The sequence below is a fragment of the Bufo gargarizans genome, chromosome 3 (assembly GCF_014858855.1).
Source record: "Bufo gargarizans isolate SCDJY-AF-19 chromosome 3, ASM1485885v1, whole genome shotgun sequence".
NCBI lineage: Eukaryota > Metazoa > Chordata > Amphibia > Anura > Bufonidae > Bufo > Bufo gargarizans.
Window position 1 is genome coordinate 219524192 of NC_058082.1, and position 27690 is coordinate 219551881.

General features: G+C 42.4%; 1 protein-coding gene across 1 annotated transcript in view; it reads right to left on the minus strand.

The window, feature by feature from the left end:
- COL4A2 (collagen type IV alpha 2 chain) overlaps positions 1-27690 on the minus strand; it is a 257233-nt gene that overhangs the window by 200227 nt on the left and 29316 nt on the right. The window contains 1 exon segment of the mRNA XM_044284160.1: positions 5323-5403. Within this exon segment, the coding sequence (XP_044140095.1) occupies positions 5323-5403 (81 nt within the window).

Below are 27690 nucleotides of genomic sequence, written 5' to 3' on the forward strand. Positions count from 1 at the left end.
ATGCCAAAATGCTGCACTTCATGTGAACTTGCACTCAACAAAGTAAGTGGGATAGCTTGTAACAATTTGACATCAATAGTATTTCACTTTTGATGCTTATTTAATGTCATAATATTTCATGGAAGAATTAAAAATTCTTAAATATTTGATTATTCTGGGAAACAAACTACTGTAAAGTTTTGCCAAGAGGACAATGTGAAGAGCTTGCGAGGAGATGAAGAACTGCCTTGCAATCATGTCCTAATAGATATGCACAATAAAGAAAGACCCATCTATATTTTTGTCTTATATTTGCCAGTCAATGCCCCATCCACTCTTACTAGGAGTGCTGTATACAGACTGTAGTGTATGGTTAACTTAACACGATGTATGACCTGTCAATTAGATGTGTGGGGACTCTTCCATTACTGATGATGATGGCCCCTAAACCCTAAGGCCTCTTCCACACGAATGCGTTCGCCCCGTGGCCACGCAATGCACTAAACACCCACCGTGGGGCAGCCGCAGCGAATCGCGGACATGTTATATCTTTTTGTGGAACGGAAATACGGGACGAAACCCCAAGAAAAAAACTCTGTAGTGCTTCGGTAGGGTTCAGTTCCGTGCTTCCGTTCCGCACCATTCCACATCTCCGGATTTGCGGACCCATTAAAGTGAATGGGTCCGCATCCGTGATGCAGAATGCACACGGAACGGTGCCCGTGTATTGCGAATCCGTAAATGCAGTCTGCAATACGGCAACGGAGCGCACACTTTCGTGTGAAAGAGGCCTAACTGTGATTCACATAGGACAGGCCAGGGGGCCTTTGGTGGGCTGATCAGGAGCAAAGGGCGTCATTGCTATTTATCTCAGCATTACATGGGTTAAATGGCTGGGATCAGAATAAATGTACGGTGTTGACTCCCACTGCCTGTCACCACTGACTCAGTGTAGGATGATTTTAAACAAATTTAGGATATGAAAAAAAGACTTTCAAATGGTACATTGGAAAACGTATAATATACATAGAAGTGTCAGCCTATAGCATAACACTGAAACATTTCTACTGGCTTCTTTCCTTGTAGAAGGAACTGGAAGAGTGTTTGGCACTGATTTTGATATATGGCTCAGGGATAGGTCACCTACGTGTAGTTTATAAAAAGGAGAATGGTAACATCATTCTAGAATAAGAGTGTTTATGAAGGCTTCACATTATTAAAATCATATGAATTAAGATTTCAAGGTCATCATGATCCTCAAAGGCTGCACAGTAAGGATGCTGCCACACTACGGATTTCTGGCCTTTTTCTACTTTGTAGAAAATGCCATGAAAGCCAAGCACAACATTTTTTCATTATTTTCCCTATAAAGAAGTCTATGGGAAAATATCTGAAGAAATGCACACCCTGAGTAGGCTATGATAGAAAAAAAAATATAGCAAAAACAAAAAACAAAACAAGGGAGCTAAAAACACAAGGCAAGTACCTTAAAAACCATCACAAAAAAGTGGTGTGTAGGGTATCTTATAATTTCCTATTGCCCAACATGTAACATCTTGCTAAAATAAAGGTGCAGTTTTTGGGAAAACCACTCTAATAGTTCAGTAAAGATCATGTTCTAAAGTTAGTGGAAGACTTCACATGCATGCCTTTCTGATACTGTCAGTGCTCCTCCATACCATTTTGGGTAAAATGTATTGCCCTTTCAGGTTACGACCACACATTCATGTTCGCTGATGCAGTTTTGAAAGACAAAACCAGAAATGAATAAAAAAAAAAAAAAGAGAACAAGTATCTGTCCTTAATACTTTGTCTTATTTTATGATCCACTCCTGATTTTATCTTCCAGAAGTGCATGAGGAAATCTGAATGTGTGGCACAATACTAATACAAAGAGGAGTTCACAAAATTCTGTAAAATTCATGTTTGGATTCTGTATGCACACGCAATTTTTCCAGTAGTAGTAGTAGGTATTAAAATTATCCCCAACTTTTACATAAGGGTATGGTCACATGATGAGGTTTCTTGATGCATTTTTAGAAGCCAAAATCAGGGAGTCATAAAAGAAGAGAAAGTATGAAGGGTATAGACTACTTCTCTTTTGTATTCACTCCTTGTTTTGGCTTCCAAAACTGGTCATGAAAGCTAAACTCGTGGCCCATACTTTTATACTTTTACTCCCTCAGAAATGTTAGGGTACGGGCACACGGTCAGGTTTCTTGATGCAGTTCTGGAAGCCAAAATCAGGAGTGGGTCCTACAAGGAGAGCATGTATGAAGGTTATAGACTACATCTCTTTTTTAATTCACTCCTTGTTTTGGTTTCCAAATCTGCCTCAAGAAACCTAAACTTGTCGACCACACCCTAAGGCCTCCTGCACACGAACGTGTGCTATTCGTTGCCATATTGCGGACCGCATTTGCGGATCCGCAATACACGGGCGCCGTTCTGTGGCCATTCCGCATCACGGATGTGGACTCATTCACTTCAATGGGTTTGCAAATACGGAGATGCGGAATGGTGCGGAACGGAAGCACGAAACGGAACCCTACAGGAGCACTACGGAGTGCTTCTGTGGAGTTTCGTCCCGTAGTTCCATTCTGCAAAAAGGTAGAACATGTCCTATCTTTTTGTGGAATGGCCGGATCACGGACCTATTAAAGAGAATGGGTCCGCTATCCGCTGCGCTGCCCCACGGGCAGTGTTCGTGCATTGCGGGCCGCAGCACGACCACGGGCTGCACACGTTCGTCCGCAAAATGGGTCCGCATCCGTTTCGCAAAAAAATAGAACGTGTCCAATTGTGGACAAGAAAAGGCATTTTCTATGACAGTGCTGGCGATGTGTGGTCCCCAAAATGCGGAACGCACATTGCTGGTGTACGTGTTTTGCGGATCCGCAAAACACATACAGACGTGTGAATGGACCCTTATACTTTTGCTTCCTCAGAAATGTTAGAGTACGGCCACACGGTCAGGTTTCCTGATACAGTTGTGGAAGTAGTGGATCATAAAAGGAGAAAAAGTATAAAGGACAGATATGACTTCTCTTTTTGGCTTCTAAAACCTTAGAGCATTATAAACACAGAGATTGGTTCTACTTATTGTAAATTATTCCCTCATCCTTAGTGAATGTATATTCTCTGGCAAATATGGCAATACAGTGCAGAATATCATTAATTTGTTTTATTAACCAATGACGCCGTGCGCTCATGCTGTCAGCAGGAATCCCGGCCGGGTTTCCACTGTCCGCTCTCGGACGCGGACCACGGCCGTGTGCATGAGGCCTAAAACATATAGAAACATGTCCTGCACATAGAAGAACAATAGAAACTTTCCATGACCAAAGCATTTTGTCTGAATGTCACACATACATCCTAATCCAGTGAGGGCCTTCCGTGGGTTATGTACCTTTCAGCCTAATAATGGTGTTATGTTAGTGTCATTGTTTCAGCCTACCTAACGTGCCTTTCAATTGCTCAGTTAAATACCATTGGGTAAGAGTAATGGGTCTCATTATTGTTTCAATTTCCGAGCTAGAGAGGATTTGCACTATGAAGCTGCGTAATTTTTAAACGAAATTTCCTACACTTCCCTCCTTAAGCCTTTCTGCTTCTCTACGTTCCAGTGACAATAAACCTTTCAGGTTTTGCAAGATTGACCCTCTTGAGGGGATTGCGGGCTGCAGTGCAGAATATCATTATTCAGCTTTTCAAAAACTTTTTAAAAACTTTCTGTTCACTGTTCCAGCACTGCTTCGTTCACATCACCGTTCCGACTATCCATTTGGGGCAGGAAAACAGAAATGACGGATTCGGCACATAACTGAGCCGAACAGAGCCCACGAGCCCCATAGACTATAATGGGGTCCGTTAGGTTTCCATTAAGAAGAAGATTTTTGAGTGGAGACAAAAGTTGTGCATGCAGGACATTTGTCTCCACTTCAAAAATCTTCTTCTGAGCGGAAACCTAACGGACCCCATTATAGTCTATGGGGCCCGTGGACTCCGTTCGGCTCAGTTATGTGCCGAATCCGTCCTTTACGATTTCCTGCCCCGAGAACAGAGCAGGAGAACGGAAAGGCTGAACGGTGATGTGAACGAAGCCTTAGGTGCACTGAGTGACTAGTGCATACACTCAGTTCACTTATACCTTAATTTGCATATTATTTTAAAGAAAGATTTTTCCAGAACACTAGAATGGATTGGATCCGGAAAGGTATGGCTTTAATCAGCATGTCAGCTTTACTTGCATTTTGCCTGGTAAAATAGGGTTAATCCTCATGACAGATGCTCATTAAAGGCTTTCAATATTGAATTATTCTCACGATAGGTCATCAATATCTGATCGTGGGGGGGATGCCTCCTGGTGGCCCCACCAATTAACTGTTTGAAGAGGCTGTACTGCCATTTGGTGAGTGCTGTGGCCTCTTCCTAGGCCTGTGACGTCAAGTTCATTGATCACATGGCCTATGTGCAGCTCAGTTCCATTCAAGTACAGCCACTATACAAGGTATGGTGCTGTGCTTCAGAGCTCTGCAGCCTCTTCTAACAGCTGATAATCGGGGGTGCCAGGAGTCGTACCCCCATCAATCATACTGTATATGGATGACTTATCCAGAGGACGGACCGGTAATACTAAACTCACGGAAAAACTATTTAAAGTGGTTATGCCTTGATCGATAAAAAAAAATGTAATCAGACATCATACAGACAAGACAATCTCTTTCTAATAAAGATGGAACCAGCCCTGTACCTCACATCAATCTAGAGATCTCCCCATTTATTGCTCCAATTGCTCTGCTAGACTGTCTTCAGGCTGGCGGCTCAACGGGCATGTCCTTCCTACTACAGCTGTCCCTCTATCAGGGGATGTGGCCTTACTGCTGCAGCTGTATGTGACAGTCAAAGCTTCTGACAGTAGATATGGCTGGTGGCCGTTCAAGGATGGAATTGAGCATGGTGCAACCAGCTCAGTAGGAGGCTGTGCACATTACTATACAGATTAAACACCAGGGGGCGCCTTTATAATTAAGTAAAGAGAATGTCTCACAACTGGAGAATTTTTGCGACAGAAAGTAGATTACAAAAGTAATACGTTTTTTATGCTTAATTATATATATTTTTTAAACATTTATGGTGGCACAACCCCATTAAGTGATAAGCCGAAGACAATGTTAAAACGTGATGGATTTCCTGCAGAAAGTGTCCATAACAATTCTCCTACTCATCTTCATTATGCTTTTAGTTAGTGGTTCAAACAAAAAAAAATTATAAGAACATATACAGACTGTAAGGCATGGATAAGTAAGAGCTATGACAAAATGCTGTCAAATCAGTACTTACACGGCTTCCTTTCTCTGGGTAACACTGACATCCTTCACTGCAATCTCGTCCACCGCAAGGTCCTGTGTATGATTTGCCACCCTAAGAATAAAAAACAATATACAATGATTATTTTGTTAAAGAGATATGTGCTAAAGTGTCCTTCAATTCTTTTTCAGATTGCGCAATGTCTCATGGGGACCCATAGCAATACTTGTAATGGGGCCCCACTCCACCATGACCACCTTCAGTAGTACGTTCAGAACATGCACACAGCGATGTTACAATAGTGGGACATTATGCATATTTAAGGTACAGCACAAGCAAAATGTGCAGAATGATGTCACAGTACAGCAATAAGTTTTATATATATATATATATATATATATATATCTATCCCTACATGGCCTTTTTCATGCATGATTCATTCATATATTATTAGTATGTTAGCATACTGGCAACAAACGTGGTTTGGACCTCTAACTAACACTTTACACTTTCAATGTAATAAGTGTTGTCTAATTGGCTGTGAAGAGTGTCAACAGCAGTTTCAATTTCAGTATCTTTTATAAATGACCCCTGGGAATGTAGAGTATAATAAGTGTATGGTGATCCAGGCAATGTGCCTGTGAAAACCTCATAACAAGAACAGGATAGGGTCATATAATTATGAACAAAAGACAAGCTTGGATTAGCCCCTAATAATTTAAGAAAAAAAATAGCGACCCCTAAATATTGTAAGGCTACTTTCACATTTGCGGCAGAGTGATCCGGTGTTCTGCCACTTTTCTATACCCGGACAAAAGTCTATACCCGGAAGTGATGTAGCTGCACCGGAAGTCACGTGGACGTGTTGGAATCAGCTGGAGGATGGGGTGTGCGCGCTGCGCAAGCTGATTCGGCTAAAGTATGTTAATCTGGCAGAACGCCCCTGCATTTTCCCAGTCCTGCATTTCTTTACTATCCATCTCTTTCTTTTCCATCCATTTCTTTCTTTACTATCAATGGCGGCATAGAGTTAGTTTTAACAAATGCCGAGCGCAGCGAGGCCGAGCCCAATGCGTGGCGAGCGAAGCAAGCCCGCGAGGGTACAAATTAATGTAGATTACGGGCTTGCGGCGTTCTGCCAGATTACTATACTTTGGCTGAATGCACTTGCGCAGCGCGTACACCCCCTCCTCCAGCTGATTCCAACGCGTCCACGTGACTTCCGGTGCAGGTACATCACTTCCGGGTATAGACTTTTGTCCGGGTATAGAAAAGTGGCAGAACACCGGCAAACAGTTCCGCCGCTGGAACTGCCTGTCGGGTCAGGCAATCTGCATGCAACCGGACAGCATTTGTAGACGGATCCGGATGTGGATCAGTCTCACAAATGCATTGCAAGAACGGATCCGCAGACCAGAAGGACGAATCTGGCATTGCGGTATTTTTAATGCCGGATTCGGCACTAATACATTTCAATGTAAATTAATGCCTGAGCCGGCATTCCGGCAACTGATCCGGAATTTTGGACGGAGATAATACCGCAGCATGCTACGGTATTTCCTCAGTCCAAAACACATGATGACAGATTTCTCTCCATTCAGAATGCATTGGGATGAAACTGATTAGCTCTTTTCCAGTATTAAGCCCCTAGGACGTAACTCAATACCGGAAAAGAATAACGCTACTGTGAAAGTACCCTAAGTCTTCTAGGCTGCACAAAAAACTCTATAGGTATTTTGTAGCCAGTGGTTTAAAGTTTAAATTTGGATTAAAGTTGAATACTGTGATGGGGCAGTCAATATTCACCCTCATAGGCTATAGCACCTGTAGCCTATACTGCAGATGGCAGCAAGGAACAGTGGGCACTTAATGTTTTGTTTTTAACTTTCTTAGGGCACTTGGAGAACATACTACTGGAGGTGCTAGAGATGGTATTAATGGGGCACTATAGGGGGCATTACTGGGAGCACTATAGTGGACATTTTTAATTCTTTAGAAGCTACAGCTACTCATTGTTATAAGTGTGACCTAGTGGGGGAATTATTACTATTTGAAGCGCTATAGGAGCCTTTATGAATACTGGGAGCACTATGGGAGGTCGGTTGGTGGTGGGGCTTTATTTCTACAGTCATCCGGGGGCAGCTTATTACTAGTGGGGCCACTATAGTAAGAGTACTTTCACACTTGCGTTTTTCTTTTCCGGCATAGAGTTCCGTCACAGGGGCTCTATACCGGAAAAGAACTGATCAGTTTTATCCCTATGCATTCTGAATGGAGAGTAATCTGTTCAGGATGCATCAGGTTGTCTTCAGTTCAGTCGTTTTGACTGATCAGGCAAAAGAGAAAACCGCAGCATGCTACGGTTTCATCTCCAGCGAAAAAAACTGAAGACTTGCCTGAACGCCGGATCCGGCATTTTTTCCCATAGGGATGTATGGGCAGACTGAAAAAAAAAGGTGAAAAAAATTAATGCCGGATCCGTTTTGCCGGATGACACCAGAAAGACGGATCCGGCATTTCAATGCATTTTTTCGACTGATCAGGCATTTTTAAGACTGATCAGGATCCTGATCAGTCTTACTAATGCCATCAGTTAGCATACATTTTGCCTGATCCGGCAGGCAGTTCCAGCGACGGAACTGCTTGCCGGATCTCTCTGCCGCAAGTGTGAAAGTCTTGTAAGGCATTATCACTATTGGTGGCACTGTTTTTTCTGCAGTATAATATTTAGGAGCAGTAGGAAGCACAGTTCTGGGGTAGAAGCAGGATGACACTGTTGGGGCACCAGGATGGAGAGTTTCTGTCAAGAAGTTGGGGAGGTGTATGCAAAAGTGAGGAATCCAGGATGTCTGTGTCAGATATGAGACATTGTTAAAAGTAGTCAACGTGGACGTCTGGGCCAAAAAGAGAAGATGTAGAAAGGAAATGTAATAGCTATGTAGTGCTGCATTCTTCCATATGTTTGGTGGCGCTAAAAGACCAAACATCATGCTGACGGTACAGGTGGCCTGGTGATGTGGCCTGTGTCTCACCTCCTCAGCTCCTCCTCCTTTTCTTAATTAAAGATAACTGTAGGATGAGGAACACAGAACGTAGTAGATTATATAGCCAACATAGAGGGGCAGATTCTGTGGGGTATTTTGTTCTGCCAGGGCAGGATTTTGTGCTGCACTGTGGAATTTAGGTCTACAGGGGTAAAATTTTGTGTCACACTGTAGTATTTGGTTCTGCTGAGGTGGTACTTTGTGCTGCATTATAGTATTGCTGATCCCCCTACTTGTGTTGGTTTCACATACTTGTGTTGGCCCTCCCATTACTGTTGGCCCTGCCTTCTGTCTATCTGGACCTGCCTACAACATGGGCCACTTTCCAGGGCCACTTTAAGTTCCCAGTTCACTCCTGCTTGATGCCTCTTTCAACTGAACCTGTTTTCAATTTTGAGGACATTTTATATGGAACAGCTTTTCACCATCGTTTTTGTTTTGGCACGGGACATTTATATACTAATACAAGTAAATTACGTAACCCCACCCACAGAAATCTCTTCTAAAGACTAAATAGGATGATTTCTTTTTATTAATTTCTGTAACTGTCACAGCTTCTAACAGTAGATATGGATGGTGGCAGTTGAGGGATGGAAGTGAGAATGTGTGACCACCTCAGAAGGTACCATTTTAATGAAGTATAAAGAATATCTCACAACTGGAGCATTTTTGTAACAGAAACTAAATTACAGTTACAACTAGTTTTTCATACTGAGTTATATTAAAGTGTAACTGCCATTCTATTTTTATCTGTGTAATGTGTATAGGCAGTAAAACTGACCATTTAAAAAAAAAATACTTTAATTACTGAAATCTTGCTTTTCTATTAGAAAAATAGGCCCATTTTAAGCCTTAGCAACGTACCCTGTCTTCTGTTTACATAACAGAAGACAGAGGAGCGTTGCTAAGGTTCAAAATGGGCCTATTTATCTAATACAAAAGCAAGATTTCAGTAATTAAAGTAAATTACAAAAATGGTCGGTATCACTGCCCCTACACATTACAAAAATAAAAAAAGAATGAAAGTTAGACTTTAAAATAAAACTGAATGTTGGCGCAATCCCTTTAACCACACTGAACATCATTTGTCAAGTGTATGGCCAAACACTCATGCACTATGTTACATAGCTTGATGTAATCTGCAAAAATAGCAGCAACTACATTAACCCCATCCTGTATATCATAAAAAAAAACAACTGAATAAAAGTAAATCCAGCTCTGAACCTTTAGGTTGTACAGAGAGTTGACAACAACTCTCTGGACATGGTCCTTCACCCAGTTTTCAATACAATTATAAACTTTACTTTCTAAATCGATTAGCTCATACCTAGTTAGTATGTGTGTATATTTATATATAGTGATGTAAAAGAATCCAGTAAAGCTGAGTGTTTTCAGGAAAGCTGAGGCACTTTGATTTAAAGCATTTTGTGGACCTGGATTTTTATGTAATAGTGTGTGGTGAGGTGAACAGAAAAGTGTATGGTAAAGTCCTGGAAGGGGTGTATATCCCACCCAGCTTCCTCAACTGGGTGAGGTAAATAAAATCCAGGACTGGTTTTCCCCTAGCCTGAGGGATCCCAGCTGAAGCCAGCTGGGATCATCAAGAGGAAATAAAGCACAGTCCAGGCTGTCAGTCTGAGGAGAGGAATGCCTGGAGAAAGCCTGGGAAGCTGGCTGCCCTGCTGGCTAGATAAGCTGAGTTCTCTGTGTGACCTGTGTTCAATAGGTGAGCTAGGATCTTCACTGTATTAGCCAGAGCCCAGACGGGCAGATGTTTATTTCAGTTTGATTTATGTTTTGTGGTGCTAGACCTTCATCTTACCCAGTGAATTATAACTGGGGTTGCCTGTATTGCCGGAGTGTGATAAATAAAGCAGCATTTGGACTTTAACCCTGTGGTCTGCAAGAGAATCTGTCATCGCCGCCCAGCCTGAGAGTGTAACCCCTTACAAGTGGTTAGGTTGGTAGAGGGACCTGCCATTCCCTCTCAACTCCAGTACAATATGTTCCCCTAGACTGATGTAATCCCATGTATAAATGCTGGGCTCATTAATGTGGGGATAAATATAGGGCTGAAATGCACCTTCATTGTCAAAAGTCTAGAAGCAACATGACCTTATGGCTGTGTAAAACCTAATCCACTGTGTTATGCTGAGAGCATAAATTAGAAAAGCCCACTGCTTTAGTTAGTGTCCACATGGGCAAGGACTATTGTTTTGCGGTTTATGTTCTAATTTTGTGCCATGGATTCACTCAAGTGACTATTAGTCCAGTTGTGGATGGAAAATAAACAGTGTTGGATGGACTTTTAAACAGCAGAATTCTGTGAAATCTGTCATTGTCGACCTGTGTACACATGGATCCCAATATATATATATATATATATATATATATATATATATATGTGTGTGTGTGTGTGTCTGTGCTACAATTGTATCATTGTTTGAACAAATCTTTTTTCCTTTAGGTTCTACTGAAGGTATTCAGAGTCATTACATTATACAGGATATGTAAACCACTACACAGCGGTGTATATATAATACAAGAACAAAGGGTGTCTATTGATTTTTGTATTAAGTAAGAATGGTCCATTGTCTTTTTGCAGACTTGAAATACAATGTATGAATTCAAAGTACAAAATATTATATCTTTAAGGCACAATAAAATATAATTTTCATTGTGTTGGTGCTTGGTGGGAGGAGAGTACATTTTATCATCAGGCACTTACAAGGTGTCTGGTATTGTCTATAAATATCATATTCCATAAAACTCATTCAAATAGTATGCCTTATTTAATAAAGAGAAAAGATTTTATAGCCACAGTTAAACTGTGTTCAAATCTGTGTCAGAGGCTCCATTCTGAGCCTTCTTTGCAGATTCCACCACATTCAACAACAAAAAAGAGCTGCCTACAGCAATAATTATTCCTTTAAAACAATGGACACCATGAAGGCATCCAACTGACCTCATTATACATCAGTGGGGTATGTTGGGTGCTGTTGTGTTCTTTGTGTGATCTGTCACAGCTTTATTTTTGAAAGAACAGAAAATGGAATTCACAATGCAGATGTGAACCCAGCATTAGCTGCTGATCCCTTTAGACAAAATTAGAGTTGAGGGCTGTTGTCCTGTACAATGACTGTAACTAATCTATTAAAGTTGCAGTCAAGCTTAAAGGGAATCTATCACCCCGATTTTGGACCACTTTCTACAGTAATACATGAGTAGTACTGCAGATATAGAGTCCAGATCGCTATTTTTATTTTTCTACTGGCCCCCATTCCCTCACTGTCAGCGCTCAGTGAAATACATTGTCAGAACTGCTGTACAGATGCACACGAGTCCTCTCCATTATGTTACAACGGCACAGCAGTCCGGACTGTGTATTTCAGAGCAGCTTTGAGTGCTGACAGCGGAGTAATGGGGGCAGTAGGAAATAAAAAATAGTGATCTGGGGTCTTCATCTGAAATACTATGCATGTATTACTGTTTCTAATAGTCCAAAATCGGGGTGACAGATTCCCTTTAAACCATTTTTATGGTGGTTGTTCCTTAGCATCGGCACAGGATGTAGTGTTCTGACAGATTTCCAGGGGTACTACAAGAAATCTGAAGAAAATAGAAGTTCCCAGCTCGCCTGTATCATTGGAACATACAGGCAGTAAACTATTATTTTAGAAATCGAGTATTCTATAGATTTTTTTACGATTAATCGAGTATTCTATTAAGAAAAAATGAATAGACTGTTTTCCTTTATAAAAACTCATCAAACCCCCTGCCATCTGTCCCCAACACCCTTCGCCCCCCCCCCCTGTGTGATCAGCCGAAGTGTTTCAGTTCCCCCCAGTGCCATCGGCTCCATTATCCCCCAGTGCCATCAGCTCCATTCCCCCAGTGCCTTCAGCTCTCCCTCACCCCAGAGCCATCAACTCTCCCCCACCCCAGAGCCATCAACTCTCCCCCACCCCAGAGCCATCAACTCTCCCCTACCCTAGAGCCATCAGCTCTCCCCCACCCTAGAGCCATCAGTTCTCCCCCACCCCAGAGCCATCAGCTCTCATCCACCCAAGAGCCATAAGCTCTTCCCCACCCCAGAGCCATCAGCTCTCCCCCTTGTGCCATCAGCTCTCCCACCTTGTGCCAGCAGCTCTCCCCCTTGTGCCAGCAGCTCTTTCCCCTTGTGCCAGCAGCCCCCCTTGTGGCAGCAGCTCTCTCCCCCTTGTGCCAGCAGGTCTCCACTCTTGTGCCATCATCTCAACCCCTTGTGCCAGCAGCTCTCTCCCCACCTTGTGCCAGCAGCTCTCCCCTTTGTGTCAGCAGCTCTCCCCCTTGTACCAGCAGCTCTCCCCCTTGTACCAGCAGCTCCCTCCTTGTGCCAGCAGCTCTTCCCCCTTGTGCTATCAGCCCCCTCCCCCTTGTGCCAGCAGCTCTCTCCCCTTGTGCCAGCAGCTCTCTCCCCCTTGTGCCAGCAGCTCTCTCCCCCTTGTGCCAGCAGCTCTCTCTGCCTTGTGCTAGCAGGTCTCTCCCCCTTGTGCTAGCCGCTCTCCCCCTCTTGTGCCAGCAGCTCTCCCCTCTTGTGCCAGCAGCTCTCCCCCTCTTGTGCCAGCAGCTCTCCCCCTTGTGCCAGCAGATCTCCCCCCTTGTGCCAGCAGCTCTCCACTCTTGTGCCATCATCTCAACCCCTTGTGCCAGCAGATCTCCCCCTTGTGCCAGCAGCTCTCCACTCTTGTGTCATCCTCTCAACTCCTTGTGCCAGCAGCTCTCTCCCCACCTTGTGCCAGCAGCTCTCCCCCTTGTGCCAGCAGCTCCCTCCTTGTGCCAGCATCTCCCCCCGTGCCAGCATCTCTCCCCCACTTGTGCCAACAGCTCTCCCCCCTTGTGCCAGCAGCTCTTCCCCTTGTGAAACCATCACCCCCTGCTCCTCCTGACACCCCGAGTGCACAGCATCATTGGTTGCTATAATGCTGTGAACTCCTTAGTCGCACCAACTTACCTTTCCAGCAGGGGTGCCATCGACACTCCATCCTTCCGCGCTGCTCTGCATCTGACGTCACACAGTGCGTCAGGTCACAGCGTGCGTATGTCAGGAGGTCAGTGCAGCGCGGGACCATGGATGTGCTGTGGAGTGTCCAGAGGCCCCCTGCTGTAAAGGTGAGTATTGTGTGCCAGCGGGAGACCATGGAGAGGGAGTAATAGCAAGCGCTTCACTCCCGCTCTGTGGTCACGTGACACAAACGAATCTTCGATGCAAAAAATTTGCATCGAGGATTTTTTGGTGTTGAATTCTATTCAATCGAGTAATTGTTTTAGCCCTAGTGGTGAGACTTCACCCCTCCGTCTCTGCAAAGTCAGGCATGATGGGAAATGTAGGGTTCACTACAAAACCATATCTGAGGAGAAGAGGAATCCAGATGGCAGACAACTCACAAGTTGCACATCACATAAAACAGGTATACACAAGGCATACACAGCAGCTTCTATCTTATTCTTTAATAATGGTCTATCCTGCACTATATAGACAAAGGAAAATTTAATGTAACAGGTCACAGCCAATAATAACAGACATTGTGTATTCATCGAGGTCATCATCCTCTCTTCCACAGACATTGGGGCAGATTTACTATTGACTTTACTATTGTCTTTGGGTGCATTTTGTGACAAAAAACTAGCGTGCATGCTTTGCATCACATTTACCAACTGTTTTACACACTTTTCTCAGCTTTTTACGCTTCATCTGACAAGGAGGCATGGCTTCACACTAAAGGGGTGTGGCTTATTTGGGAAAGGGACGTGCGCCAAAAATTTGCCATTTTAATGCATTTTTGGAGTAAAACTACACCAACTTATAGGCTGTGGTGGTGGTATAAACTTAGACTAGACGTTTTTTTTTTTGTGCACCGACAAAATTCTAGCACACAGAAACATTTTGTTGCACAGGTGCAATTTTAGCTGAAATCTGCAGTATGATTTACTATCCTCCAAATGTATAGGTCCGTGCACTAGACTAGTAAGTTGTTCTAATATTAAAACTATTATTAGTATTTTTGGACAGTATAAAGTGCACCCCTATATCTGACCCATTAAATACAAAAACAATTCTACTGCAACTTGTTAACAATGATATGACCAGGAGGATTTAAAAAAACATATGGGTTAACCTGGCCACATTACAGCAGAATAGTCGCTATGTCTAAACTCTTTATGAGACTTTAAAGGGGTTGCCTAACCTCTACTAAGCGATGGACTATCATTAAGATAGGCCATCAGTAGCTGATTGGCGGGGCTCCAACAACCCACACCTACGCTTTCAGCTGTTTGGGTAGCATCAGGATAGGCCATCATTAACTGATCTGCCGGGGTCCAACACCCCAAACCACCACCAATAAACTGTTTAGGTGGAGCTGCACTGCAGGAAATACAAAGCTCCATCAACCTTCTTGTTGCTACAATGCTGCTTCCACTGACATCTATAATGGCTGGAGAACTCTTTAAATCTCCAAAATGATGTCCTAGAGAATGAACATTTTGCTAACTGAATACAATCGGACTGTAATGTTAGATAACATGAGTGAACAACTAAAATGAAAGTTATTATACTGAGCAAAGAAAACGTGATGTTTCAATTAAGAGGATTCCAGCATGAGATTTGTGGTTCTGCACTGGAATCAAAAATGCTGTTATCATTGTGCAAACAGCTTGTACAATAAGATACAAGCGCATAAATATTTAACTTCCTCTAGGTTTATCCAAATCTCGTCGGCTGACCCATCTTTCACATCCACTTTATTAAGCCTTCATTCTTTACTTATTGTGAGAAAGTTTCCCAGTCGTGCAGCTAGCAATAAACATGTTTGACAAACACCTATATATTGGAAATTGTAGCGGGCTGCAGCTGCATTTCTGGGGGGTATTATTGTAGTCAAAAATGAAACAAGCATCTGCTTCCTGTGTTTATTATGCCTGTAGGATGATGATAAAATGGAGTGCTGGCCATGGACGTAAGATAACTGTCGTTACTGCCTAAATGAACCTGCATGTTCAGCTAGTTCTTATCCTAGGTGTCTCATCAGGAAAGTGATTATGTTTACTGCTTGTTATTTGCAGTGCATGCATGTATACTGTCATGTGTAGTGCCCGAGGAACAAGGAATCAGGCAAGTTGGATATTAGGGTTACTTTCACACTCGCGTTTGGTGCAGATCCGTCATGGATCTGCACAAACGCTACCGTTCAGATAATACAACTGCATGCATCCATTCAGAACGGATCCGTTTGTATTATCTGTAACATAGCCAAAACAGATCCATCATGAACTCCATGGAAAGTCAATGGTGGCCGAATCTGTTTTCTATTGTGCCATATTGTGTCAGTGAACACGGATCCGTCCCCATTGAGTTACATTGTGTGCCAGGATGGATCTGTTTGCCTCCGCATTGTCAGGTGGACACCAAATGCTGCAGGCAGCGTTTTGGTCTCCGCTTCCAGAGCGGAATGGAGGCGGAACGGATCAAACTGATGCATTCTGAGCGGATCCTTATCCATTCAGAATGCATTAAGGGCAAAACTGATCTTGTGAGAGCCCTGAACGGATCTCACAAACGGAAACTAAAACGCCAGTGTGAAAGTAGCCTATCATGTAGAATCCTTATTATTGTTCACAGATATTAGGGGACATTCCGGTAAGACCTCGTTCCCACCAGCATTATTTATTTCCGTTGTTCTGCTCCGTTACATTGACAATAAAGGGATATGTTCTGTTTCCTTCTGGGAGAATGCTTTTTTTGTGTGGAGAAAGAAGTCCTGCATGCAGGACTTTTCTCTCTGCCATTTTTGATGAAATCTGTGAGCCACACTGATGTGAACATGCCATTTCTCATATACACTGGATAACTGAGTTTAATCCCACTAATTCTTTCTACATAGAAGATTATCTAGTATTTACAGCTAGTGTTTGGCTGGGTTTCCATGTTCACCTAACTTTGGCTCCAAAAACTGCATAAAAAAACTTGAATGTGGGAACCCAGCCTCATGCTTCCATGCAATAAGCTAGTGATATTTTTGATTAGGCAGAGGCTACATTGCTCAGAGTTTTAGTTTGCCTCTTTTTGTGTGAAATGAAAAAAGCTTTGTGGACTGAATTTTGTGTGTATCTACAGTCATGTGCTTGCCTAACCGAGGAGATGGCTATAAAACCTCTTTTGCAGCAATGATTCCATTTGATTCTCAAAGTGTTTGATGCAAGGTGGAGCTCATGGGTAAAGCCCAGAGGGAAGGATAAGGATGGTGGCGAAGGAAGCGGCAAGGGCTGGAATACGGAAAGATATTTATTTTTATTATTTTATGACCTTTATGCCTAGGAGGCACTTATAACTTGGACCACCATTTTATGGGTTAATTTATGTGAGTTATGAATGTAGAATTGTTTGAGACAAGCGGTCTCGTGTCTCACATGTATACATTTCTATAGTATGATGATGAGAGTTTGTGATATGCTGCATATGAAATTATAGGCCTTTCTGCTAATACTTGTGGCTTGTGGTTGGCTTGATGCTCTTCTTCATTGTTTTCCTTCTCATCTTCTCTCTCCTCCTAATATTAGATACCTTGTTGAGATCTTTCACAAGTCCATACAAGAATTACAATATCATGGAATGTTAGGGGTCGTTAGAAAGGAAAAGGGAGACAAGAGTTAAGAGAGAAATCTATTGTCTTAGTAGATGCCATAAAGGCCTTTCATAGAAATGAATGGAGGTATTTGTAGGAAGTAATGAGAAAGACTGGTCATAAATATATAAAATGGATCAACTTATTATCTACAAATTCAATAGCATATATAAATATAAAAAGGAAACCAGAAAAGGCGCTCTCTCCTCTCCTGTTCATTAATTTAATCTAGCAGGGAAAATAAGAATGCAGAAACCTAGAAATAAAATATATACAGTACAGACCAAAAGTTTGGACACACCTTCTCATTCAAAGAGTTTTCTTTATTTTCATGACTATGAAAATTGTAGATTCACACTGAAGGCATCAAAACTATGAATTAACACATGTGGAATTATATACATAACAAAAAAGTGTGAAACAACTGAAAATATGTCATATTCTAGGTTCTTCTAAGTAGCCACCTTTTGCTTTGATTACTGCTTTGCACACTCTTGGCATTTTCTTGATGAGCTTCAAGAGGTAGTCACCTGAAATGGTTTTCACTTCACCGGTGTGCCCTGTCAGGTTTAATAAGTGGAATTTCTTGCCTTATAAATGGGGTTGGGACCATCAGTTGCGTTGTGGAGAAGTCAGGTGGATTCACAGCTGATAGTCCTACTGAATAGACTGTTAGAATTTGTATTATGGCAAGAAAAAAGCAGCTAAGTAAAGAAAAACGAGTGGCCATCATTACTTTAAGAAATGTCAGTCAGTCCGAAAAATTGGGAAAACTTTGAAAGTGTCCCCGAGTGCAGTCACAAAAACCATCAAACGCTACAAAGAAACTGGCTCACATGCGGACCGCCCCAGGAAAGGAAGACCAAGAGTCACCTCTGCTGCGGAGGATACGTTCATCCGAGTCACCAGCCTCAGAAATCGCAGGTTAACAGCAGCTCAGATTAGAGACCAGGTCAAGGCCACACAGCGTTCTAGCAGCAGACACATCTCTAGAACAACTGTGTGAATCAGGCCTTCACAGTAGAATATCTGCTAGGAAACCACTGCTAAGGACAGGCAACAAGCAGAAGAGACTTGTTTGGGCTAAAGAACACAAGGAATGGACATTAGACCAGTGAAAATCTGTACTTTGGTCTGATGAGTCCAAATTTGAGATCTTTGGTTCCAACCACCGTGTCTTTGTGCGACGCAGAAAAGGTGAATGGATGGACTCTACATGCCTGGTTCCCACTGTGAAGCATGGAGGAAGAGGTGTGATGGTGGTTATTCAAAATTTAAGGCATACTAAACCAGCATGGCTACCACAGCATCTTGCAGCGGCATGCTATTCCATCCGGTTTGCGTTTAGTTGGACCATCATTTATTTTTCAACAGGACAATGACCCCAAACACACCTCCAGGCTGTGTAAGGGCTATTTGACCATGAAGGAGAGTTATGGGGTGCTGCGCCAGATGACCTGGCCTCCACAGTCACCGGACCTGAACCCAATCGAGATGGTTTGGGGTGAGCTGGACCGCAGAGTAAAGGCAAAAGGGCCGACAAGTGCTAAGCATCTCTGGGAACTCCTTCAAGACTGTTGGAAGACCATTTCAGGTGACTACCTCTTGAAGCTCATCAAGAGAATGCCAAGAGTGTGCAAAGCAGTAATCAAAGCAAAAGGTGGCTACTTTGAAGAACCCAAAATATGATATATTTTCAGTTGTTTCACACTTTTTTGTTATGTATATAATTCCACATGTGTTAATTCATAGTTTTGATGCCTTCAGTGTGAATCTACAATCTTCATAGTCATGAAAATAAAGAAAACTCTTTGAATGAGAAGGTGTGTCCAAACTTTTGGTCTGTACTGTATTTATCAAACTGGTATAAAGGAAAACTGGCTTAGCTGTCCATAGCAACCAACAGCGTCTTAGAAAATTTGATTGGTTGCTATGGGTTTTGATAAATCTTTCCCATACTGTACAGCTAGGCACACACACACATACATTTATTTAAAACGTAACCAAAATTTTGATGATATAAAAACAAATATTTCATATACTGTTATGAAACCTAAAGGAAAGAAACTATTATCATTGTAAAGTGGTCCCCAGTTATAAATGGTGTGCCCCAAGTTTCAGCACTGGGTCTGCTATTACTTAACTTACTTATTAGTGATATCGAGGATGGGATTAATAGCAATGTTTCTATTTTTATAGATAACACCAAGCTATGCAGCATTGTGCAGTCTATGGAAGATGTCCATAAACCATGAGCTTACTTGGACAAAGAGGGGGTCATTTACTAATCTGAAATACACCTAAATTAGGTCTATTTCAGGTGCAGATGGCAGCACAATGGTTAGTTGCACCAGTATCTAAGACTTTTTCCAACTTACGCCAGGTCTAATATTGAGGCGTGGTGTGGGCGGGCCTTCAGGCCCCTCTCATTCATCATTTTCTGCGCCTGTTTTAGGCGTAGAAAATGGTCTAAATATAAGACAGTTCAGAAGATGTCTTACATTTAGGGTCCAGTCATACGTCCCAAAAATTTTGCGGAATGGGTGCGGACCTATTCATTTTTAATGGGGCCGCAAAAGATGCGGACAGCACACAGTGTTCTGTCCGCATCCGCACTTCCGTTCCGCAGCCCCACAAAATAATAGAACATGTCCTATTCTTGTCCGCAGACACAGACAAGAAAAGGCATTTCTATTATAGTGGCAGCCATGTGCGGTCCGCAAAATGCGGAACGCACATGACCAGCATCCGTGTTTTGTGAATCCGCAATTTTTTTTTATTCTCTGCTGTGTCTCTGGCGTTATAGTGTTTATGCGCAATACATATTTCATGTGAACTATGACTATTATTTTTATATTTATTTTTATTATTGAGACATTGGTGAGATTAGTGTGATATATAAGTATATACTTTTATTATAATTATTATAGATTACCAGTTGATAAAGAATTAATACTGTTAATATTTATGAATTATTTATTAATATACATGAATTTATAGTTTTTTATTTATTTATTACATGTGTGTCTTTTTCCATGAATTTATTGGCCAATAAATCATGTTTAGGGCATCACAAATTATTGAATCATGTATGAAATATATATCTTTTGGAGTATAATTCTTCTCTAATTTTTATTTATTCTCAAGTATATATGTATATTATTATGTTTATCTTGTATCTATTTTTCATTCTAATCACTTTTTCATTTGTTGTTCTACACTGAACAAAAATATAAATGCAACACTTTCGGTTTTGCTTCCATTTTGCATGAGCTGAACTCAAAGATCTGAAACATTTTCTACATACACAAAAGACCCTTTACTCTCAAATATTGTTCACAAATCTGTCTAAATCTGTGTTAGTGAGCACTTCTCCTTTGCCGGGATAATCCATCCCACCTCACATGTGGCATATCAAGCTGCTGATTAGACAGCATGAATATTGCACAGGTGTGCCTTAGACTGCCCACAATAAAAGTCCACTCTGAAATGTGCAGCACAATGCGACAGATGTCGCAACGTTTGAGGGAGCGTGCAATTGGCATGCTGACTGCAGGAATGTCTACCAGAGCTGTTGCCCCTGCAATCAATGTTCATTTCTCTACCATAAGCCGTCTCCAAAGGCGTTTCAGAGAATTTGGCAGTACATCCAACCGGCCTAACACAACTGCAGACCACGTGTAACCACACCAGCCCAGGACCTCCATATCCAGCATGTTCACCTCCATGATTGTCTGAGACCAGCCACCCGGACAGCCTCAGCAACAATCTGTTTGCATAACCAAAGAATTTCTGCACAAACTGTCAGAAACCGTCTCAGGGAAGCTCATCTGCATGTTCGTCGTCCTCATCGGGGTCTGGACCTGAGTGCAGTTCGTCGTTGTAACCGACTTGAGTGGGCAAATGCTCACATTCAATGGCGACTGGCATGTTCTGTTCACGGATGAGTCCCGGTTTTCACTGTTCAGGGCAGATGGCAGACAGCGTGTGTGGCGTCGTGTGGGTGAGTGGTTTGCTGACTGTCAACGTTGTGGATCGAGTGGCCCATGGTGGCGGTGGGGTTGTGATATGGGCAGACGTATGTTATGGACAACGAACACAGGTGCATTTTATTAATGGCATTTTGAATGCACAGAGATACCGTGACGAGATCCTGAGGCCCATTGTTGTGCCATTCATCCACGACCATCACCTCATGTTGCAGCATGATAATGTACTGCCCCATATTGCAAGGATCTGTAGACAGTTCCTGGAAGCTGAAAACATCCCAGTTCTTGCATGGCCAGTATATTTGAGAGTAATGGGTCTTTTGTGTATGTAGAAAATGTTTCAGAACTGAGTTCAGCTCATGCAAAATGGGAGCAAAAGCGAAAGTGTTGCGTTTATATTTGTGTTCAGTGTATATGTATAACTAATTATTTAATCATGTATGGGATATCGTGGATGCATTATTTATTTTTATATTCTTTATCATGCGCACGTTATCATATAACTTTTTTACACCTATCCATTACCCCCCCTTTTTTTATTATTATTACTTGTGGTTACAAATTATTTTCATACATACACAAACACGTATTTTCTTCAAGTTGGAACGCATTTTCGTTCCACTTGCTTATCACATGACTCACTCCATGTATCACGGTAGTTTCTTCCATGATTATGAGAGCTTAATTTTCAACTTCCTGTCTGTGGAGCGCATTAGCGCTCCACTGTCGGGATGCGTCACGCTCATGTGATCTTTCATCACATGACCTTCTTCATACTCCCACCTACCTAACACTGGCGCATGTGCTGTACACTATCATGGATGCCAGAGGCACCACAGGTGTTTTATTTTCATTACAGGTGACTTACATTATGATGAATTATTTCTTATTATTAGCATATATAAAGGGCTCTGGGGCATACAGGCATTTATCCCTGAGGAAGCCGGTTTTTACCAGTGAAACACATGGGGTGAAATTTCTCCATTCAGACCCACCTGGATAATCTTATACCCTTGTATCTCACTCAGGTATTAGGTGCTTTGATGCAACATTATAATTGATATTTATTATACATCCTGGGTCGCATTTTATGCTTTACTTTTGGGTATTGTCATTTTTGACTATCTAGATTGTGTCCACATTTGTGGCTATTGGTGGGGACTTTATATGTGTCTGGTCTTATTTGGTATCAGTACATAGTACATTGTATACAATTTTTAATTTGTTTGTTTGTCTTTATAGTCTAATATTTTATAATTGGTGGATGTGCGCTTTATTGTGGGTTTCTTGGGCCATGTGGCCTTCTTTTTGTACATGCATGTGTTGAACTGCCAGTGCAGAAATGCCAGGAAAGGCCAGCTTAGCTCATCACTGGACTTAGTAATGGTCCACTAGTGATTGGGTGTTTCCTAGCATTTCTGGCATGTTGAGCTGAGATACAGTGGATCAGTTCAGGTGAGTCATGTTTCTATGCGGTTTTTAGAAAGTTCTAGACAGTTTTTTAATATCCCTGAACACTCCTTTAAGGGCCCTTTTACATGGGCAGGGAATGGGGCCAATTATTGGGAAGAAATATTTGCACAATCAAAGCTCAATCCTGACAACTGGCTTGTCTAAAGCTGTTGATGATCAACAAACAAGCAAACACTAATTTCTGAGGTGATCCCATTTTTCATGCAAAATCAAAAATCCTTTGCATGTTGCCTTTGATCAATTGTAATAATAATCATTCGCTCCCCCCCCCCCTCACATTTTGCATTGGGCCATGTAAAAGGCCCTTTAAATGAACTTCAATTGACTCGTATCATTAATTAGTGCTTCTTCATCCGGTATTGGACCCTAAGCGATTAAATGCTTTTAAGATTTCTAAAGAAGAACAGACACAATAGGCCAGGTCATGTTGACGGTTTGCACCACTCTTTGAGCATAGACAGAATATTTATGTGGTTGAGATGTAGCCTTGACCTTGACATTTGAACTAAAGAAAATCCTCAAATGTCTAAATAAACAGCTGTATGGAGACTGTGCAATTCATGAGCTAATCAAGCTGGTTGTATATGTATTCTATATAAGACTCTCAGCACGAAGCCTCTGAAATGTAAAACACACTCCATGGCTGTGTATCCACAGACCTAGGAGGGAGTCATGACCATTAGAAAAGCCACACTCGCCATGCACATTGTTATTTATTTAAGTTGTAAGTTCTTTGCGGTGAAGATTGATCACTCTATCTGAAATAGCAATCACTAGAAAAGTGTACTTGTCTGCCAACAATAAGAACTGTCATACAGAAGAAAAGAAGTCCTGCTCCATCTGTCAACCTATGGTACTTTCCTTTTTTGGAAATATTCGAATAGATTGGGAATGAAGAGAAAGGAACACATTACTATATGGAAATATATTTTAAGGGGTAACAGAGGCCACATCTCTCCAATGTTTACAACATTTTTGGATAAACTATCTCATTTAAAGGCTACCTACACCTTTGCATTTGAACTTAAACACCTTTTGCAAATTTTGATGAAAATAGTATTTTGTTTTATGCCCATATTTCCTATGCAGATTTGTATGTCTTTATAGACTGGTCAAGCAATCGAAATCTTAGCCATCTCTCTTTTAATTCTTTCTACCTCCTTTTCATACACATATTGTACCTATAATGTGTTAGTAAGAAGTGCCGTGAAAAGGAAAGGAGAATATGGCTTTATTCAGAAGGCAATTCCAATTTCCATCTGCAAAACTGAGTTTGGGAAGCAGCAGAAGTTCCATTGAGCAAGCACCAACTTGGTGTCTGAGCTTTCTGATCCCAATTAAAGGGGGGAAGAGGGGCACAGCCACTAATGATGCTCCTAGCAATATGGCCACCATAGGTGCTCCAAATTAGTAATTTACATAAATATAAAAATAGATATATCTTAGCAATTATTAATCCTATAGCAAAAATACATATATAAGAAATATATGCCTGTTTTTTATATGGTTGATCATGCTGACAGATGCTCTTTAAAAGAGTTTCCCATACTACAAACTTGTCTCCTATCCACAGTATCTTATGTGTGGGAGTGGGACTGGTGGGACCCCTACCAATCACAAGAACAAGCATTCCCTAAAATGTATGGAGTGGTGGCTTAAAGGGGTTGTGTCACTTCAGCAAATGGCATTTATCATATATATATTGTAGAGAAAGTAAATACAAAGTACTTACTAATCAGTGGCGTACTGCCAATATAGGCAGACCACGCCATTGCTATGGGGCCCGCGGCACAGGGGGGCCAGGAGCGCATGGAAGGCCCCGCCCCTACGTATACTCTGCATAAGACACAGTTTAATCATGGGGTATTGAGGTGGCCAGGAAATGACCTTTTTCTACTTTTCCCCTGGCGATGCAGAGTCCGGACAGCCAACCTAGCCTCCTCCCGTTAGCCTATACATTTTATTGACCCACCTCCCGTTTGCCTATACATTCTATTGAACAACCTCCCGTTTGCCCATACATTCTATTGAACCTCCTCCTGTTTGCCCAGACATTCTAGTAAACACCTCCCATTTGCCCAGACATTCTAGTAAATCACCTCTGGTTTGCCCATACATTTTGTTAGGGGTCAGCATGACTTCAGGACATGCACAGTATTACAATCGGCACGGCGTGCTGTCCGGAACAGATACTACATAGTGAGGCATGTACCCTATCTCCCCTCAGATACCTACCTGTTTGAATTTTGTGTAAGTACTTAGGTAATACATACATTTTACTGATCTGCACATTTTTCTGAACTGACAGATGTTTATATTTGCTCATGTTTTTTTCTTGTACATTTATTTATGTACCTCCTGAGTCCTCTATGAGCCTACAACCCCCCCCCCAGCACATCACTCACATCAGCAGCAAGGAGTTAAAGGGGTTCCCCAACCCCTATAATGCCCCCCAAAATGCCTGAGCACCTTACTTACCTCATTCCCCAGTACCCGCATTGCTCCTGATCAGAATCAGAATTAGCTTTATTCGCCAAACACGACACAGTCGATCGTGTTCGGAATTGGGTTAGGCACAGGTACAGGCATAGTAACTAGGGGGTGGAAGGGGGGGGGTTAAGCAATGGGCACATTAGGGGCGAGGGAGGGATTATGGGTGGGAGATGGGGCGTGATGAGTTCAGCAGTCTGACGGCCGTTAGGAAGAAAGTGTTCAGCCTCCTCGATGTCCTTGCAGGGATGGCCTGATACCTGCGGCCGGACTTTAGACATCTGAAGAGATGATGGCCCGGATGGGAGTGGTCATTGAATATTTTCAGAGCCATGGACTGAGTCTGTTGGAGAAGATAGAGTCAAGGGGTGGTAGTGGCAGTCGAGTAGTTCTCTCCGCCGAGTTGATGACCCTTTGTAGTTTGCGCTTGTCACTGGCTGATGAGCCGGCATACCACACCTGAAGGGACGAGCACAATACCGACTCGATGGTACAGGAGTAGAAGGACTTCAGTAGGTCCTGAGCCATGCCGAACTTCCTCAGTTGTCGAAGGAAATAGAGCCGCTTGTCGAGCCTTCTTTATGATGGATGAGATGTTGGGACGCCAGGATAGGTCTTCAGAGATTGTCGTGCCTAAGAGGCAGGCACTGGGTTCCCTTGCGACTTCAGATCCGCCTATATCGGTCAGGGGGGACTACCCTTCCCTTCCTGAAGTCAACGACCAGCTCGACCGTCTTTGTGGCCCGCACAGCCGCCACTGCCTCCCTCCCGTCACGCAGATGAAAACGTCCAGTGACATGGGGAGCAGTCAATAGCAGGCCACGATTTTTTATTGATACCATTTTGGATTGTGTGTGATTTTTTTTATCACATTTTATTACATTTTTTGGGGTATGAGAAGTGATGAAAAAATGTCGCTGGTAGCAAAGGGATTAAGATGTGGGGGATGGACTATGTCAGGTTTTAGCAGAGTGGACAGAGGCAGGAGGAGTGATGTGTATGTGGGCTCCTGCCCTGCACTTGCTCAGCTGTGCTTGCATACATATGGCGCCCTGTGTCCACTGTCCTGTGCCCACTCTGCTAAAGCCTGATATAGCCCATTTATGCCCGGCTTTACCAAAGTAGACAGGCAGGAGCAGTGATGAGTTTTTTTTAAGTTACTGCAGCAAAGTTGGTTAATAATAAATAAATAAAAAAGATTATCCTAACAGTTTCAGTAGGTCATGTATACATGTCTTTATTGGCAAATGGGGGGGGGGGGGGGGTGGCAGGGGAGGAGCCAGGACAGGAGGTGGGATGGGCCAGGGGTTAGTAGTAGGTAGGATTAGGGGCCGAATTCAGATTCTTGCTATGGGGCCCAGTGATTTCTATGTACGCCCCTGTTACTAATGTATTGTGATTGTCCACATTAAAGGGCTCTCTGGGAATTAAGAAAATGAAAATACTTAAATATTACTTTATTATAAATATATTCTCAAATACCTTTCATGATTTATAATGGCTCATTTTGCCTGGGGAGCAATAATCAGGGGAAATAAAATGGCCGCTGTCCTATTAGTTCACACAAAACATGTCCTAATCACACAGAAGGACATGTTACTTTACAACACTGAGGTAAAGAGCTCCCTCATCCTCCTCTCTACTTGTCAGGGATTATGGTCCTGAATACAGATGATAAGAAGTTCAGCTGAATCTCTGGGGAATTTAGTTCACGAGGAGACATGAAGTACAGAGAGGATGGACAGGACAGACTTGGTAATGGGGACTGCATACAAGTGCTGCTGCTCATTAGCCACACCTCACTCTCCTCTTTTGTCTCCTCATCATCTCCATTCCCACAGAGATTCACCCGTATTCAGGATCATGATTCCTGACAGGCAGAGCAGAGAGGAGGATGAGGCAGCACTATGGCTCATTGTGGTGAAGGAACTGGTCCTCCTGTGTGATTAGGACAGGTTTTGTGTGTACTGATAGGACAGCGGCCATTTTCTTTCTCCTAATGATTTCTCCCTAGACAAAACAAGCCATTCTAAGTTATAAAACGTATTAGTGAATATATTTATTCTAATATAATATTTAAGTATTTTCTTTTTTTTTTATTCCTGGAGAACCACTTTAAACACTGCTCGTTTCCATGGTTATGACCACCATGCAATCCAGCAACGGTAACCGTGCACACTATAGGAAAAAGCGCTGCCCTTTCTGGTGACTGGGAGTATGCATAGGGTGGCGCTTTTTCCTATAGTGTGCAAGCACGGCCACTGCTGCCGGATTTCAGGGTGGTGTTAACAATGGAAACGAGCAGTATATAATGTGACTGAAAAATGAATTCAACTAGCAAAAGAGGCAATATGGACAATCATAATACGTTAGTGCCTTGGATTACCTTCCCTACATGAAGTAAGAAAACCGCTTTAAGTATATGCTTCATTCCCTTACTATGGTACTGACAGAAATAGCTAGAATATTTTCATTTTTTGAGCACACGTTCCCGATCTGCCTTTCTATTCATATAGGCACCCTTGTTCTTGTGATTAGTGAGGTTCTAACGGTTGCACCCACTAATCACATACTTAACCACTATCCTGTGAATAGAGATACGTTTGTATTGTGAGAAAAACACTTTAACATGTCTGTTCAAATAGTGTCCAACAATGGCATACTAGATTGGGTCTTCATAGAGGTTGTCTACATTTTTTAAATGCAATGAAGATCATGACTAGGGATGAGCGAATCGACTTC